Here is a 19,103-nt window from a genome sequence, read left to right as displayed (position 1 = left end):
TTGCTACCACTATTACAACCTACTAGTTCCTACCTCCAACTACATACTACTACTACTACTACTACCTACTGTTTACTACCTTCTACTACTACCACTACTACATCCTCTTACTACCAAATACAACCTATGTTTACTACCAACTACTATACTACCTACTACTACTACCACCTACTGTTTACTACCTGTTACTACTGTTACCACCTATTAGTACTACAAACTACTACTACTACTACTACTACCTACTGTTCACTACCTTCTACTATTACCACGACTACCTACTACTAGTATTACCTACTACTACTACTACTACCTCCTGTTACTACCAAATACAACCTATGTTTACTATCAAGTATTATCTACTATTACCACGACCTACTAGTTCCTACATCCAACTACCTACCTACTACTACAACTACTACTACTACTACCTACCTACTGTTTACTACCAACTACTACCTACTACTACTACTACTACTACCTACTACTACTACTACTATTACCACTACCACTTCCTACTACTATAAAGATAAAGTAATTCCTTGAAAATACCTTTGAGCGGGGTCGCCTCTCCACAGATCTGACCTGTAACTTGGTCTGTTGGTCTCCATGGAGATAGGTACGCTTAGGCCCATACTGTGGAACATTCTAGGCAAAGCAATAACGTCTCTACCCACCCACTAGAAAAATTCCACAGTGCGTCATTTAAAACTGAAATAATACTAATAATAATAATAAAATAAAAACAAATCCATTCGTTATTTATAAAACTTTATTTCTCACCCTTCATCTCAACAAAATTATTCTCTTGGAAAAACTCATCCAAGTGACAATTTTCCAACGCACAAGAAATACATACACTGAACAGCACACAGCACCAACTACATCAGAAAAAAATACACGAAAATATTCTGTGAAGGTAACATCACGAAACCGCCAGCGACAAACTCCGAAAGACACAGGGAAAAAAAAAAAAGAAGAAAAAGAAAGAAGAAATGCAGGGCTGTCAAATCGGATGAGAATCTGACGAAAAACACAAAAAAAGGACATTTGAAAAGAATATTTTGAAATCGCAAGTGCCTTCTTCTATCTGGCAACCCCAGAAAATGGCAAAACATGCTATAAGAGGTTACTTGCATTAGTCAGTGTCAAGTGATGCAATATTAAAATACAATTATGATAGCCAAAATAATTCCATATATTTTACATAGATCGTTAGATATTTTTTTCTATTTGGCTTCTTAAGTACAGCAGCAAAGCAAAGCGGCTGGTTCCTGAGATGCAAGACGGCAGTTATAATAGTATCTTTTTGTGCTTATCTGTGGCAAATTCAAGCTGGTGAATATACAGACCACATATATTACAAGTATAACGTAGACCCTCGCAGTAAAAGTCAAAATACTGTGTAAAATGGAAAAAAGTATTTGAACATTGTGTAACTTTTCCGGTGGGAGCGTCCATCAAATGTTTTTTTTTTCCGTGGAAGTGTTATTGCTTTGTCCGGGATGTTTCACAGTATGGTGTTAAACCTTTCTTTTTATCTTCATGGAGACCAAACCAGACCAAGTTACAGGTCAGATCTGTGAATAGGCGACCCCGCTCACAGTCAGAATGCCTGTTTTGTTTTGGGGTTTTTTTTAGGTATTTTTGAGCTATAAAACCACCTGTGATTGCATAAATGTAAAGCAGAGCTGTTTAATGTCATACTGTGGAACATTCCGGGCAGAGCAATGACGTATCCATAGAAACAACCCAACCGAAAAGTTACACAGTGCACCTTCAAAGTAGCCTTAAAGGGACAGTCTGGAATTTTGGACCTCATTTCCTAGTTATCCAGAGTGTTGGAGACGTGTGGAGACACTTTTTAAAATATTCCTTCCAGTCCTTGTATTTGCAGAGGTCGCTGGTGCTAGGCTAGTGCATGTCAATGGCCATAGTTAGCCTGCTGCTAAAAACAGTCTTACTCACTCCACAAAACACCCAAAGCAAATCTATTATTACACCAGACTGTCGATGTAAATGTCTGTGTTGATAGAATCATTTTAGAAGTAAAACCAACCTTGCATTTTAAGGAGTTACGTCTGAGCAGCAGTGAGTTGTACTTCCTGATAGAAATCTTGACAGCTGCGGACTGATATATGAGAAAATAGTCCCTCAACATGCAAAGATTCATGCGATGCAAGGTTAGTTTTATTTCAAACATTTCAAACTATTTCAAATTTTTACAGAATAATATCAACAGAAACATTTACATTGACAGTCTGGTGTAATAATAGTTTTGCTTCGGGTGTTTTGTGGAGTGGGTTAGACTTTTTTTTTTAGTGACAGGCTAACTATGGCCATTGACATGCACTAGCCTAGCACCAGTGACCTCTGCAAATACAAGGACTGGATGGAATATTTCAAAAAGTGTCTCCACACGTCTCCAACACTCTGGCTCACTAGGAAACGAGGCCCTATGTCCAAAATTCCGGACTGTCCCTTTAATAAACTATGAACAAAGATTTAATTCATATGAAGAAATTGTTGATTAGGGATGATTCAGGCTTTGTAACTAGTCCATTAAAGAAGACCTATTTTGCTTCTGTTTGCTCTATAGTTAGAATCTATGACACCCGTGGATCTTTATGTTATAATTTGGACATTTTAAATCTCAATATTCATCTAAAACGACTTAATAGAGCCGAGAAAGAAACGAGTCAGCTGATTTCCACGTAAAAAAACTAAGGTGCCCAATGGAAGCTGACGTCGTCGTAAAACGTCATCACAATAAAGACTCAGTATCTCTTATGGATAGCTGCACATCAAACCAAATCCTACAAGTGTCACAGATTAAGAAAATTAAGAAAAATACTGGAAAAAACAAAGTAAAAACGAAGTTGTTCTGCAAAATGGTGTCTTGAAAATAAGCGATTACTCAGAAAATGACTCAAACATCCACGAATCACTCCAAATACAACTTCAGGTGAGCAAACAGCGAGAGGAAACAACTATAACACGGGTAAAAGCTCTGAAAAGACAATTTTGCATAATTTGGGTCCACTTTAATTAACTCTGAACCCCTTAATTCAGTAGTTACTAAGCCTGAATCATTTTAGTTTTTACAAATTGGGCCTTTTAAAACACAAATATCTCATTAGTAGAGAACATGAGCAGATAATGAGTGAAATGGGCTGATTTGGGGCAAATTTGGGAGCAAACACTTCAGGGTTAGCAGGTTTTTACACATAATATGACGCTAGTGGAGGCAGAATATTTAGTAATAATATTACATAAACAATAATAGGCATTTCAATCTGAACTTTAAATCTTGAAAATCTTCAGAATCTTGTCTCCAAAGGTCCCTCAGGTTTCTCAGACTTGTCTTTTGCGTTTTGTCTCATCCATCACTGGCTCTATAAACAACTCTCTCATGTCTGGAGTTAAAGATGCACTATGTAACTTTTCTGGTGGGGTTTTCGCTGTGATATTACTGCTCGTTTCCATGGAGATGTTAGGAATTTGCCTTGAACGCCAGCGCGGCGTTAAACCCGTCTCGGCAAAGAAAACTGCGATTGAATAACAACGCAAGATAGAAAAGGTTAAAGCCGTACTGTGTAACATTTCAGGCAAAGCAATAACATCTCCATGGTGATAAGCAGGTAGTGAAAAGTTACATAGTGCACCTTTAAGACTCAAACCATTGAAGGAGTAGACTGTCAGTGATTAAAAACAATATAAAAAGACATCCACTCATAAGAAGAACATACTATCTCTAAACTCATATTGTACTGGGAATTGAACCTGAAACCCTCTGGCTGTGAGGCTGAAGACTTTGCCGTTGTACCATCCTGCTGTTTAATGCAAAGATGTCATAGAAAATTTATTGAAAAACAAAAAAACTCAGTAGTTGTTGCCATGGTTTTAAGATTTTTAAATGCGTTACTTTCTTTCATTCAATTCAAACTGAACCAAAAACTTAAAGGTGCATTGTGTAACTTTTCTGGTCAAGTGTCCATCATCTGCTTGTCTCTATGGATACGTCACTGCTCTGCCTTGAATGTTCCACAGTATGACATTAAAAAGATCTTACACTAATTAAAGTACAGGTGGTTTTATAGCTCAAAAATACCTTAAAAAAACAGGTATTCTGACTGTGAGCGGGGTCGCCTCTCCACAGATCTGACCTGTAGCTTGGTCTGGTTTGGATAGAAAAGTTGAATACCATACTGTGAAACATTCCAGACAAAACAATAATCATAATCTCCATGGAGAAAAGCATTTGACGGACCTTCGGCCAGAAAATCTACAAAATTCACTGTTAACCTTCCACATTTGTAATCCTTTATTTTTCCATTTTACACAGCATATTTTAAGAGCAAGGCTAGCAGTTGTCATCATCTCAGCTTTTTTTTTTTGTTTTTTTGCAAAAATCCAGCACTTTTTTCTATATTTAAAGGTCATTTCTCGTTCACATAAAGTGGAGCTACAAAGGACGGAGAGGCCAGTGGTCGCCTATAGTCAAAATGAACGTCATTTCAAGCGTAAAAATAAGCCCGTTGACTTTATACATTAGGTAGCAAGCATATTTCTTCATTACTTTACACGAAAATACAAGGATCTCGATGCGACGTACCGTACTGTGAGGAGAGCGGACGATAGAGACGGAACCAGGCTACGAAGCGGTAAATAATTTTACCTTTTGGTTACGGATGAGAGGTAGCGTTAATGACTGGGACCCAATGGAACCTGAGAAGAAGCGGACGGCTGTGCAGTCGAGTCTGTGTACAAAAATAAAACTGAACGGAGCATTTCTAGCTGCGAACAAAGCAGAAGAGGACTGCTGCTGTTTGAGAGGTTGCGTTCACGTGGCAACAAGAGATTCTGAAGTACTTGTAGTTTAAAATAGTCGCTCTTGTTTATGGTTAAAGGTCTTATATTACGAAAAATTGATTCTCGTGAGCTTTAAGTCATGTTAGAATGTTATTACCTGCTCAAAAACAGACCTGGAGTTGTGTTTTGTTTCATTCACTATTCACTATTTACACTGTTTACACGCTCTGTTCCACTTTGTGATGTCATGAAGCGGTAGTTTTCAAGTTAACACCTACCCTTTTACGTTTTAGTTCAGTAGAGATCGTCAAATCCAGGGCTGAAATCATCCAAATGATTCTACTGAAGGTGCATGGAGTTTAAAACCACAGTGGAGCACTTCCTGTATCACTGCATGACATCACAAGGTGGAACTGAGTGTTTCCAGTTTGAGAGAAGAACTAAATACAGCCTAAATATGCGGGGTTTGTGCGTTAAACATGCGTGAATGAAACAAAACACAACTCCAGGTTTGTTTTTGACGAGGAAACAACATTATACCGTAGATCAGAAAATAGATTAATATGAGCCTTTTAATATCTATAATTTCAGGGCCTATCCACACGAAACAAAAACTGGTTCAGAGTTCAGCGTCTTCTCTGTCAATATAAATAAACAAAAGTGAAGTTATTTTTTCACAATAGCTTCAGAAAATGGTGCAAAGATGTGATTCTATTCAATTGAAAAGAACTTTAACCCATAAGAATAACATGGAAAGTCTGTGCAGCCAATCATTAAAAACAAATTATGATTATTCAATACTTATGAATCATATGATTGGATATTTCTTTCAAAAACAGTAAATCTCCCGTAGATTTATAAAACCCTCCATTTGAAATTATAACATCAAATTGTAGAAAGGAAATGAAAAAACAAATAAAAAATTTAAATCCACAAATGTTATACCTCATTGCTTTGTGGTTGGGTTCAAAACTAACAATATTAAAGCGTTTTTTAAGAATCTGTTCATAAATTTTTAGGTAATATAGTAGACAAAAATAATTTCTCTTCTTAAATTTTCTGTTTCATATAGATAGATGTAGTATTTACAGAGATATTAACCATAAACCAGTTCAAAACATGGCTTAAAAGTAACAGAATTTGAGATTTTTTTTAACATAATTTTGAATACAAGCAAATATTTAAAGGTGCATTGTGTAACTTTTCTGGTGGAGGGTCTGTCAAACGCTTTTATCCGTGGAGATATTATTGCTTTGTCTGGAATGTTTCACAGTATGGCATTAAAACTTTCTATCTTCACGGAGACCAAACCAGACCGAGTTACAGGTCAGATCTGTGGAGAGGCGACCCCGCTCATAGTCAGAATGCATTTTTTTTTAGGTATTTTTGAGCTATAAAAAATTGTAATTGAATAAATGTAAGGTAGAAGAGTTTAAAGTCATACTGTGGAACCTTCCAGGCGGAACAATGACATATCCATAAAAACAATTAGGTGACGGACCCAAAACAAAAAGTCACATAACACACCTTTAAAACACAATAGAGTTTGAGCTGTTTTAAAAATCCTGACCCCACATGAACGCAACATAATATTTCAACTTTAAACAGATTTGAAAACGAGTAAATCTGAAAATAGAACTTCACAAAAATAAAGAAGCAGTGGTCTTGTTTGGCCACAGCTGCGTATGTTGACAGAAAGCCCAATGAGAGACGCACAGTGCATCGGCTCCCTCTGGTGGTGCTGGTGAATTACTGCATGAGGAAAAATGTGCAGAGTACGGTATTGTACAGGGACACAGCGGCTTTACAAGAATGAAGACTTATATTTTGAGAAGAAGGCTTAAAAAAATACAAGTTGCTGCATAGGAAGGCTCTTTTATCTTTACTAATAGTAGTTAGGATCAGTTATGTGTAAAAAAAAAATGTACGTGGAGAGACCGGTGCAGTGGGTTAAGCGCTTACCCGTTAACCAGGGGGTCACAGTTCAAAGCTCTCTTGTTTGTAACCCTTCTGTTGATGTGTCACTGAGCAAGACACTTCACCCACAAAGCCACCTCCATTTACAAGTATCTAGGCAGCGTAAAAAACTGCTAACCACACTAGTGTAAGAAAAACCAATATATAAAAAATAAGATTAATTACTGCAAAAATAGTTACATTTCTTCTCAAAATACAATGGCATAATTGTAATTCTTCTGACCCTAATACATGACGCACAGATGTGTATTTTTACTTCTTTGTTAGTGTACATAGAGTATTAACAGTACTTCATAATGGCCATTTAAGAGCAAAAGCGAGTTTATGTCAGTGGGTAAGTTCATTGTTAAAGGTCCCATATTACGCAAAAATGACTCTTGGGAGCTTTAAGCCATGTTATAACGCTGTTCCTCAAAAACATACCTGGAGTTGTGTTTTGTTTAATTCACATGTTTGATTACAGTATTTTTTGGACTATAAGGTGCACTTAAAATCCTTAATTTTCTCAAAAATCGTCATTGCGCCTTATATATTCAATTCTTGGTTGTGCTTACTGACCTTGAACTGATATTATGTGGTACACAGCACTCAAAAATCTGTCAAAATGTTTTAGTACGACTTGGTAAGCTACGAAGCCGCACCGTTTGATGGATTGTCGGAGCATTACGCTACTGTAGTCAAGAGTCTCGTGGAGTAAAGCCCAATTTATGGTCTTTAGTCCAACAGAAGCTGACCGCATCAGTGCACAAGGAGCGAGCTGTTTTTTCAGTGCTTATAATTTATGCAAATGAGCCATGTGGTTTTAAGTTTAATTTTTGTAAAATGTAAACAAATGTGCGCAAAGCTGCATTAAACACGTTATTACTCAATGTATATTTGAGTCCTCCTTGAAGGAAATAAAAAAACAAACTTAAATTATCCACCCACATTCACATTCATAATCCACATACGCCGGGCGAATTACGTCATGATCTGCCAATGGATTGTGGACGCCTGGACTAAGGGATCAGTCTCAAGTGTCGTCTGTTTGTTTCACTTAATGCGCCTTATAATCCGGTGCATCTTATGTATGAAAATAGACGAGAGAATTCAACATTTTAGATATTGCGCCTTATAATCCAGTGCGCTTTATAGTCCAAAAAATACGGTGATCCTTTATTATTAATCTGTCTACATCACCAAAACTCAAAATGCTGTTTCACCTTGTGATTTCATGAAGCGCTAGTTTTCCTTTTAGTTCAGTAGAGATTGGAAATTCCACGGCTGAAATGATCCAAATGATTCTAGTGAAGGTGTGTGGAGTTAAAAAACACAATGGAGCACTTCTTGTATTACCACATGACATCACAGAGTGGAAGAGTGTGTTTTCAGCTTGAGAGAAGAACTCAGCCTAAATACTTGAGTTAAACATGACACAAAACACAACTCCAGGTCTGTTTGTGATGAGAAAACAACATTATAACATAGATCAGAAAACAGTGTAATATGGGCCCTTTAAAGTTGCACTGTGTAACTTTTTCTGGAGGAGGATCCACCACCTGTTTCCATGGTTTCCATGTTAATGCCTTGCCTGGAATGCTCCATTCAACGTATTTCTTAAAACAGGTGATGCCATGCCAGCAAGCTCACTGACAGGTCACATCTGTGGAGAGGCGACCACGCTGGACGCATGTTTTTTCTTATTTTCTTTGAAATAACACCAACTGTAACTGAATAGATGCAAGATAGATAAATATAATGCCAGGCAAAGAAAGCGCTTAAGTGGCAGACCGTCCATGGGAAAAGTTACATAGTGAACCTTTAAGCTAGTGAAAAACAAACAAGGAAATAAATGTTTTTAAATGTCTTGTATAGTTGCATATTTTCCAGTCAAAATGCATGCATGTGTGATGTTTAATAGTCTGTAACATTACGGGATCTTTGAGTTTTATCCACGTCGGTCTGACCACAAATTGTTGTCAAAAAACAGAAAAAAATTACAACCATTATTAACATTTCACATTATAGCTATCTGAAATAAAAATGGACATTGCAATGAAACAGTGTGGGGTGGGAGGCTGGACAGGTTTTGGGGGGCTGCAAGGATGGGAGGAAGGACGGAAGGGTGAGGGCGGGGGGTTGGTGGGTGGGTGTGATTGCCGCGGGTTACGATGTCAAAGGTCACGATTGCTGGCCGCCCCATTGGCTGTCCACCGGTCGCCGTAGTAACTCCTCCACGTGGCGAGCGACGTCCATGGTGTCATCCAGATTGAAATCGCCATCTGCGTCCAAGACCGGGTCACTCCTGAAAAATAAAAGAATAATCATAAGAAATTTAATTAAAGTAGATCTTTTTAAAGCAAAGCAAAAATCAGAAAGTCAATGTAATTTATAAGTCTTATACGACACAAAACTGACTCCTGTGACCTTTAAAACAAGTTATAATATGGCCAACTTGTTAAAACATACCTGGAGTTGTGTTTTGTTTCATTCACATGTTTTGAGTTTGAGTAATCCTTTATTTTTAGTCTGTCTACATCTGCAAAGATCAAAATGCTCTATTCCACTTTGTGATGTCATGAAGTGGTAGTTTTTCAAGTTAACAGCTCCTTTTACCTTTTGTTTAGCAGAGATGGGCAATTGATTCTAGCAAAGGTGGAAGGAGTTTAAAAACACAGTGGAGCACTTTTCATATTAACACATGACTTCACAAGGTGGAAGTGTTTTCAGTTTGAGAGAAGAACCTAGTCTAAATATGCAGGATTTCTGTGCAAAACGTGTGAGAATAAAACAAAACACAAGTCCAGATGTGTCGGTGATGAGGAAACAACATTCTAAATGAAATGACACTGTTCTGTGTTATTTCTTTTGAAATGTTTTACATTTGTTTACTGTGTTATTTGCTAAGAGAAAACAAATGAGCAAATTAGCATAATGATCATTCTTATCCATTGTCCTAGACAAATACATAAATAAAGTGGTGAACCTACATGTAAAGTGTTTTTTATCTGGCTCTTTAGATCACATTTCAGATGTGCAGTGTGTAACATTTCTGGTGGAGGATCTCCACCTGCTCGTCTCCACAGAGATGTCATTGCTTTCCCTGGAAAGTTACACAATTTGGCATTAAACCTATCCATCTCCAGGGTCCACCAAAATAAATAATAAAAAAAAATACACCACCACACCACATTACAGGTCAGATCTGTGGAATGGCGAGCCAGATCACAGTAAGATCACAGTAAGATCACAGTAAGATCACAGTAAGATCACAGTAAGAGTATTTCTAAGCAATGAAAACACAGATAACTGAATAAATGCAACATGAAGAGGCTGAGTCCACACACACTAGTACTCAACACACACAAAGCACTTTACATGGGAGTACTCAGTGCTGGTAAGCTGCTGTTGTAGCCACAGCTGCCCTGAGGCAGACTGACGGAAGTGAAGCCTACCACCTACCACCAATCACCACATTTATAATTAGGCAAGGTGAGTGAAATGTTTTGCCAAAGGACACAATGACCATATAGACTAGAGCTGACCCAGAACATTGTTGTGTTAAAGTCATCCTCGGAGGTCGGATTTTCCAAGTTCTGACTGAAAACATTTCAGAGACTAAAATCCAAGATGGTGATGGTGATTTTAGTCTCTGAAATGGTGATGTGTTTGAGAACGGAGCAATTAAAATACTGATAGTCCTTGTGTTCTGTCGTTGTGATCTGCTGTCTGAACCTACACACTGAGCCTCTGCAGTTACAAAAACTCTAAATATGTTACGTTAATGCTGCCAAATGTGAAGGGTTTTATGACATATAAACAACTATTCAATTCAAATATTAGTTAGTTTGCTTCTCTGTTAAAGGTGCACTATGTAACTTTTTGGTTGGGTTTCATCATCTATTTGTTTCTATGGATATTGCTTTGCCTGGAATGTTCCACAGTATGACATTAAACAGCTCTACTTTACATGAATTCAATAACAGGTGGTTTTATTGGTCAAAAAATCCAGAAACACAGACATTCTGACTGTGAGCGGGGTCGCCTATCCACAGATCTGACCTGTAACTTGGTCTAGTTTGGTCTCCATGAAGATAGAAAGGTTTAATACCATACAGTGAAACATTCCAAAGCAATATCATGTCCATGGAGAAAAACATTTGACGACCCTCCACCAGAAAAGTTACACAATGCACCTTTAAAGTTAAATAATGACAAAAACCCCGCAAACTCAGATATTTTAAACTGAGCTCTGATATCACTCACATGTATCTGAATGATTTTCATTTGTCAAACCTTCCTTGATGTTTCATATTTTGTGATATTCTGTTATAATCCCAGTTTTCCCACTGAAATCACATTATGTTCCACTTCACTTTTGCCTCCAGCTGCCTCCATTCTGGAATTTAGAATGTTTTTTTTAACACATTTGGGTCTATAAAAGCACAAATGTTGAAGTGCGACGACCATAGTTTCGCGAGGATTCATGTGGTTCGGAGGCGGGGGGCACTCGTTGTCAAAGCAACCGCCTTAACTATAAAGCGCCGTGGGAAACACTGGAATCCATCTTGCTGTACAAGGTTATACAGCTTCAGATCCACTCGTCTTTGTAAAGTTTCTTGGTTGGTTCAGGCTGGTCAGGTAACCATACTGTGTCATGTGAAAAGGCCTCGCAGTCACAGATACAGTGTATCCGGTGTTGGGGAGTAACAGATTACATGTACCGGAGTTATGTAATTAGAGTACAAATTATGAGTAACTCTAATTCGGTTACAGTTACTGTTTCAGTAACTTTTTTTTTTTCTTTTTTTTTGTAATTCCACTCATTGCCGGAAACTAAACCAGGTCTAAACTAGATCTAAACCAGGACTAAACCAGGGCTAAACCAGGGCTAAACCAGGACTAAACCAGGACTAAACCAGGACTAAACCAGGACTAAACCAGGTCTAAACCAGGACTAAACCAGGACTAAACCAGGACTAAACCAGGTCCAAACCAGGTCTGAACTAGATCTAAACTAGATCTAAACCAGGTCTGAACTAGATCTAAACCAGGTCTAAACCAGGTCTAAACCAGGTCTAAACCAGATCTAAACTAGATCTAAACCAGGTCTAAACCAGGTCTAAACCAGGTCTAAACCAGGTCTAAACCAGGACTAAACCAGGACTAAACCAGGGACTAAACCAGGGCTAAACCAGGACTAAAACCAGGACTAAAACAGGGCTAAAACAGGACTAAAACAGGACTAAATCAGCACTAAAACAGGATTTAACAGGACTAAACCAGGACTAAACCATGCTGAGTGGACCGTGTCTCCTCCTCTTCTATCAATAATATTTTTTATACGGTTCAGTAAAGTCTGGGCTTTTTATTTTCTTTTAGCAGACAAAACATCTTACGATATCCTGGCCTTTGCTTCTCTACAGCAAATCAAGTAATCCAAAGTATTCAGATTACATTACTCACCTTCAGTAATTTAATGGATTACATTACAAATTACATTTTGATGTGTGTAATCTGTAATCTGTAGGGGAATACATTTTAAAAGTCACCTTCCCAACACTGAGTATATCCATAATCAAAACGTTCTCCCATTATTCCAGATCTTAAACACAAGTTATACAAAAGAAAACTAAATAATTGGTGAAAGGTTAACATTTCTGTCCAACTTGTGTAACTGCGAAAATACCTGCAAGTCATAGAAGTTTTATTCACCTTTCACACAACAACAGCCCACACACTTTTCTGAATAAAAAATAATTGGGATCTTGGACGGCCTCTCCTACTCATTATCTCTAACAGTCACATTTCAGTTATAACGTGCCATATGCTGTGCTTTAGACGTAGCTTGGGGACAAAGAATTAGAAAAACATTTGAATAATAATAAGTTAAAATCTATGGAAACAACTTTACGGTGTTGTTTTCGAGGTTTTCTGATTCGAAAACTCAATGTAATACCTAACCTACAATTACCCTGATGTGCCAAATACATAATTATAGGACTTGAAGTTTTGCACAAAAGGTGAAAGGATTGTAAAATGGATAACACAATTAGTAGAAAGTCGGTTTTCAAATTGTGTTTGCTTTTCATTTGCAAGTTTTTCTAGAGTTTTGCAAAGTTTTAAAGAATATATGTTATTATTATTATTATTATTATTATTATTATTATTATTATTATACAAGATGGATAGATGGCCTGTAATTTAAAGTGGATATGTGCTTGTATCCATGGAAACAGATAATGGAACGCTTAATAGTCTACGGTGGAACATTACAGAGACACATAGACAGACACATAGATACATACTTTAAACTCCTGGTTTAGTCCCGGTTCATTCCAGATTTAGTCCAGGTTTAGTCTTGAATTAGTCCTGATTTAGTCCAGGTTTATTTCAAGTTTAGACCAAGTTTATTCCAGGTTTATTCCAGGTTTAGTCTTGAATTAGTCTTGATTTAGTCCTGGTTTATTCCTGGTTTAGTACAGGTTTAGTACAGGTTTAGTCCACGTTTGGAACAAGTTAAGACCAGGTTTAATCCTGGTTTAGTCCAGGTTTAGTACAGGTTTAGTACAGGTTTAGTACAGGTTTAGTCCTGGTTTGGACCATGTTTGGACCGGGTTTAGACCAGGTTTAGCCCAGGTTTAGCCCAGGTTTAGCCCAGGTTTAGCCCAGGTTTAGGCCAGGCTTAAACCAGGTTTAGTCCAAGCTTATATCAGGTTTAGTCCAGGTTTAGACCAGGTTTAGACCAGGTTTAGACCAGGTTTAGACCAGGTTTAGACCAGGTTTAGTCCAGGTTTATTCCAGGTTTATTCCAGGTTTAGTCCAGTTTAGTCCAGTTTTAGTCCAGGTTTAGACCAGGTTTAGTCCAGGCTTACATCAGTTTTAGTCCATTTTTAGTCCTGGTTTAGACCAGGTTTAGTCCAGGCTTAGTCCAGGTTTAGTCCAGGTTTATTCCAGGTTTACATCAGGTTTAGTCCAGTTTTAGTCCAGGTTTAGACCAGGTTTAGTCCAGGCTTACATCAGTTTTAGTCCATTTTTAGTCCTGGTTTAGACCAGGTTTAGTCCAGGCTTACATCAGGTTTAGTCCATTTTTAGATCAGGGTTAATCCTGAATAAATGTACCGTTTTTTAAATGTCTTTATTTGTTTAGATGTAGAATTTATGTGTTCTCATTTAAAACAGTTTTTCCAATTACATTACTGCACAAAAGGTGAAAGGAGCGTGAAATGAAACAAATGAACTAATTACTTGATAAAATGTTTTAAAATAATTTGCTTTTCACATAAAGAACCACCATCAAAGAAAAGATCAGGTTTCCCGAGTACTATCAGATCTAAACCAGGTCTATAACTGAACTATTCCAGGTCTAATCTAGGGCTAAACCAGGTCTAAAAGTGGACTACTACTCCCGTGTGAGAAAAGAGCAGGACCAAAGCAGAGGAAAGAGTGTGAATGTTGCGTGTTGGTAGTAAAAGACTCACATAGGTGGGTAGATTCCATAGGCGTGCTGGTGACTGACAGGAGCTGGGGACGCGCCGTGGTCCATGTAAGTCTGGTTCAGTCCGGATGGGTCTGGGTTAGCAGTGGCAAAGCTGTGAAAACACACCAAAAAAAAAGTTAAGTAGTAAAAAGTTTTGTTTCATTCACACACGTTTGAGTAACTCTTAATTATTAGTCTGTTGGCATCTCCAGAGCTCAAAATGCTCTGTTGCACCTGGTGATGTCACGAAGCGGTAGTTTTCAGTTTAATAGCTACTTATACCTTTAGTTCAGTAGAGATCGGTTTAGTCCAGGTTTAGTCCAGGTTTAGTCCAGGTTTAGTCCAGGTTTAGTCCAGGTTTAGTCCAGGTTATAGTCAGGTTTAGTCCAGGTTTAGTCCAGGTTTAGTCCAGGTTATGTCCAGGTTTAGTCCAGGTTATGTCCAGGTTATGTCCAGATTTAGTCTTGGTTTAGTCTTGGTTCAGTCCAGGTTTAGTCCAGGTTATGTCCAGGTTATGTCCAGGTTTATGTCCAGGTTTAGTCCAGGTTATGTCCAGGTTTAGTCCAGATTTAGTCTTGGTTTAGTCTTGGTTCAGTCCAGGTTTAGTCCAGGTTATGTCCAGGTTTAGTCCAGATTTAGTCCAGGTTTAGTCCAGGTTATGTCCAGGTTTAGTCCAGGTTATGTCCAGGTTTAGTCCAGGTTAGTCCAGGTTTAGTCCAGGTTTAGTCCAGGTTATGTCCAGGTTTAGTCCAGGTTTAGTTTAGTCCTGGTTTAGTGGTTTAGTCCAGGTTTAGTCTTGGTTTAGTCTTGGTTTAGTCTTGGTTTTCTTTAGTCCTGGTTTAGTCCATTGGTTTAGTCTTGGTTTAGTCCAGTCTTGGTTTAGTCCAGGTGGTTTAGTCCGTTTAAGTTTTTAAGTCTTGGTTTATGGTTTAGTCTTGGTTTATGGTTTAGTCCTGGTTTATGGTTTAGGTTTAGTCTGGTTTAGTCTTGTTTAGTGGTTTAGTCTTGGTTTAGTCTTGGTTTAGTTGGTTTAGTCATGGTTTAGTCTGGTTTATCTTGGTTTAGTCTTGGTTTAGTCTTGGTTTATGGTTTAGTCTTGGTTTAGTCTGGTTTAGTCTTGGTTTAGTCTTGGTTTAGTCTTGGTTTAGTCTTGGTTTAGTCTTGGTTTAGTCTTGGTTTAGTCTGGGTTTAGTCTTGGTTTAGTCTTGGTTTAGTCTTGGTTTAGTCTTGGTTTAGTCTTGGTTTAGTCTGGTTTAGTCTTGGTTTAGTTTGGTTTAGTCTTGGTTTAGTCCTTGGGTTTTAGTCTTGGTTTAGTCCTGGTTTAGTCCTGGTTTAGTCTTGGTTTAGTCTTGGTTTAGTCTTGGTTTAGTCTTGGTTTAGTCTTGGTTTTAGTCCTTGGTTTAGTCCTGGTTTAGTCATGGTTTAGTCATGGTTTAGTCTTGGTTTAGTCTTTAGTCTTGGTTTAGTCTTGGTTTAGTCCTGGTTTAGTCTTGTTTTAGTCTTGGTTTAGTTCTGGTTGAGTTTTTCACGTGTTGAAGACTGTAAAATGCGGCACAGAGCGTTTAAGATCCAAACAGCCTCCTTCATAGAGGCTGTGGACCGACTGCTGGGCCAGGCAGGAGGCTAGATTAGCTCGCTAACCAGGCTAACTCCAGTGATGTGTGCAGACGGGGGACGCCACCAGGGACACTCTAATTGGCCGAGTCCAGATGTAATGGCTAATCCGAATTCAGTCACTGCTACTGTGAATTCATGTAAAGGTAATAATGAGTACAGGCTAACCACACAGAGCACAGCGGGGCCAGGAAATAATGGGACTGAGATGCTTTGAGTGGACAGGATTCAATAAGGTAGGTTTTGTCCTGGTTTAGTCCTGGTTTAGTCCTGGTAAAATGTCTGGTTTAGATCTAGATCAAATCTTGATTTGTCTTTATTTTTATTTTTATTTCTATTTTTTATTATTATGTTAGTCTAGCATCAATCATGATTTGTCTTTATTTAGTCCAGGTTTAGTCCAGGTTTAGTCCAGGTTTAATTCTGATTTAAATCTGGTTTAGTCCCAGTTTACTCCTGGTTTAATCCCGGTTTAGCCTGGGTTTAGTCCTGGTTTAGTTCTGGTAAAATGTCTAGTTTAGATCTTGTGAAGATTTGGGTTTAGGCCTAGGTTAGTCATCTATAAATCTTGATTTGTCTTTATTTAGTCCAGGTTTAGTCCTGGTTTAATCCTGGTTTAGCCCAGGTTTAGCCCAGGTTTAGTCCTGGTTTAGGCCTGGTTTAGTCCTGGTTTATTCTTGGTTTAGGCCTGGTTTAGTCCTAGTAAAATGTTTAGTTTAGATCTTGTGAAGATTTGGGTTTAGGGCTAGGTTAGTCCAGTATAAATCCTGATTTGTCTTTATTTAGTCCAGGTTTAGTTCTGGTTTAGTGCTGGTTTAGTCCTGGTTTAGTCCTGGTTTAGTCCTGGTTTAGTTCCAGTTTAGTCCTGCTTAGTCCTGGTAAAATGTCTAGTTTAGATCTAGTGACCTAGTGTCTAGTGTCCAGGTTTAGGACTAGTTTAATCCCTGTTAAATACAGTATAGTCTTTTTTCAATGTCTGGATTAGTTTAGATGTGTGATCCTAACAGTTTCCAAACAGGATTGTGTCATGAAAATCTGAATAAGAACATAACTAGAAAACAAAAAAAAGTGACTTACTCTGGCACAACTTGTTTGATTTGTGGTTTCACGTAGCCATCCACCGCTTTGGCTTTTAGAAAAAAAAACACACAGAGAAATAGATCAACCAACACTGTAAACTTTTATTTTGAAAGTTAAAAGTAGTACGGTAGTTTATTTTAAAAAGTGTGATGGAGGTCTTACAGAGGGGCGGGGTGTAGTACTTGGAGAACACCTCGTCTTTAGAGCGGTCGGGGTAGAGGAACAGCAGGTGGTTGAGGTCGCTGATGCGGTCGGCCAGAGATCGAATTGTGAAATCTTTTGTTGTGAACGGCATAAGGTTCCACACTGTCCTCTCTCCTGTCAGGACAATACAGCACAATACAGGATTCAAAGTTTTGGTGTGCCTGCTACCTGCTTTTTTTACTGGGTAGTGGAGTAATGGAGATAGATAAATTCAACTGACAAAAACATGTCTGTGAAACTGCACCACTGTCTTCTTCTGACCACCACTAGCCAGTCACAATGCACAACACACGACACGCAACAAACAACACAACAAACAACAGAGTTTGGAATGGGATAAAATAAAGACAGTGGAGATCACATATTTGTTTGAACAGGCGCTACAGAGCTGCTGTTTGACCATAGACTGTATAAAAAAAGACTAAGCGAGTGTGATGTCACCCACAGTGTTCAGTTGAAGTCAAATGAAGCTTTTTTGAAGGACAGCCAGAGTCAGAAAGAGTCGGAAGAGCCCACATGCTCACTTCCTATTTAGAATGCAGCGGCTAGTGCATTACCTATGTCCATTTATATACAGTCTATGTGTTTGAAAAGTTAATTTGGCATCATTTGGATCAACTTCAATAAGACATGTCTCCTCCTGCCGCTGTCTGTGCAGGTGAGTCTGTCTCTGTCTCTGTCTGTGCAGGTGAGTCTGTCTCTGTCTCTGTCTGTGCAGGTGAGTCTGTCTCTGTCTCTGTCTGTGCAGGTGAGTCTGTCTCTGTCTCTGTCTGTGCAGGTGAGTCTGTCTCTGTCTCTGTCTGTGCAGGTGAGTCTGTCTCTGTCTCTGTCTGTGCAGGTGAGTCTGTCTCTGTCTCTGTCTGTGCAGGTGAGTCTGTCTCTGTCTCTGTCTGTGCAGGTGAGTCTGTCTCTGTCTCTGTCTGTACAGGTGAGTCTGTCTCTGTCTGGGTGTTGTACAGTCCTCATGGTGTATTCAGCCACATGTGAAAGAAAAGAACACCATGGATGTGCATGTTTTCACAGCTCTCTATCTGCTTGATGCTCGTTGTCACAGAATTAAGTTTGGATGGACTCATAGTACATGTTTGGGGTGAATTATGAAGTAAACAGAAGTAAATTCGCAGAAAGTATGAACATGTGGAAAACAGCATAAAACTCAATGACAAAAACAAACAAAGTGTTGCTCCTGTATTAGATCAGATGTGTTGAGTGTGCACCTGGTTTTTCGGCGAGCCAGGCGATGGTGATTCCTCCGATCTCAGAGTCACTGAAGCGCAGCAGGAAGGTGCCGTTGGGTTTGGACATGAGCATGTCCTGAGCCTGCTGCTTGTTCACAAAGCCCAGAATCGCTCTAAAGGAAACAAGTGCAGGATTTTAATGTTTTAATGACAGCATTATAATATTTAATGTTTTTTAATGATGAGGTCATTGTTGACACCACCGCATCCAACATGAAAAGTACGAGATCAATATTATTTTATTCAAAATATATATATTTTTAATATCTTATCCCATTTACTTGTCCCATAATGGGGAACTTACTGGGTTGAAACAGCAAAATGAAAAAAAGAAAAGAAAAAGAAAAAAGTTGCAAAAAATTTAATTTAACTGTAATACAAAATGTAGAACATGTAGAACTAATCAGAAAAGTATATGAAAAAGGGATTTGTTCAGATATAAAACAGCCTGGTCCTTTTCAGTCTTAATGAGTACATCAGTTTAAAAAAAAAAATGGGCCAATGGAAATGATGTAATCACTAAATCTACAAAACAAATCCACCAAGGTCTTACTGGGTCTCCTCGGGACATGTTCAAAGATGAATGGATGGAGAGAAATACATAGGCAGACAGCTGGATAGATAAATGCATATATAATTTAGGCTGAGTTCTCTCAAACACTCTGGTCCACCTGTTCCACCTTGTGATGTCATGTGGTAATACAGGAAGTGCTCCACTGTGT

General features: G+C 38.4%; 1 protein-coding gene across 2 annotated transcripts in view; it reads right to left on the bottom strand.

Annotated features, from left to right (window-relative positions):
* Positions 1-751: 751 nt before the first annotated feature.
* The window catches only part of stat5a (signal transducer and activator of transcription 5a), a 199,805-nt gene continuing 181,453 nt past the window's right edge, over positions 752-19,103 (bottom strand). Inside the window, exons 16-21 of one of the 2 annotated variants that reach the window (XM_055152951.1) lie at positions 18,361-18,494; positions 17,102-17,257; positions 16,937-16,988; positions 14,247-14,357; positions 9,756-9,868; positions 8,931-9,070 (exon numbers count right to left, since the gene is read on the bottom strand). In XM_055152951.1, the coding sequence (XP_055008926.1) occupies positions 9,787-9,868; positions 14,247-14,357; positions 16,937-16,988; positions 17,102-17,257; positions 18,361-18,494 (535 nt within the window). In that variant the 3' untranslated portion in view covers positions 8,931-9,070; positions 9,756-9,786. Of the gene's footprint in view, positions 9,071-9,755; positions 9,869-14,246; positions 14,358-16,936; positions 16,989-17,101; positions 17,258-18,360; positions 18,495-19,103 lie in introns of both variants that reach the window. The other variant, XM_020924049.2, reaches the window with a different exon arrangement.

This window comes from Boleophthalmus pectinirostris, unplaced genomic scaffold (genome assembly GCF_026225935.1).
Source record: "Boleophthalmus pectinirostris isolate CB_2022bp ecotype Guang Dong unplaced genomic scaffold, ASM2622593v1 HiC_scaffold_17, whole genome shotgun sequence".
Lineage (NCBI taxonomy): Eukaryota > Metazoa > Chordata > Actinopteri > Gobiiformes > Gobiidae > Boleophthalmus > Boleophthalmus pectinirostris.
Note: the sequence above shows the minus strand (reverse complement) of the source record. Positions and strands in the feature narration are given on the sequence as shown.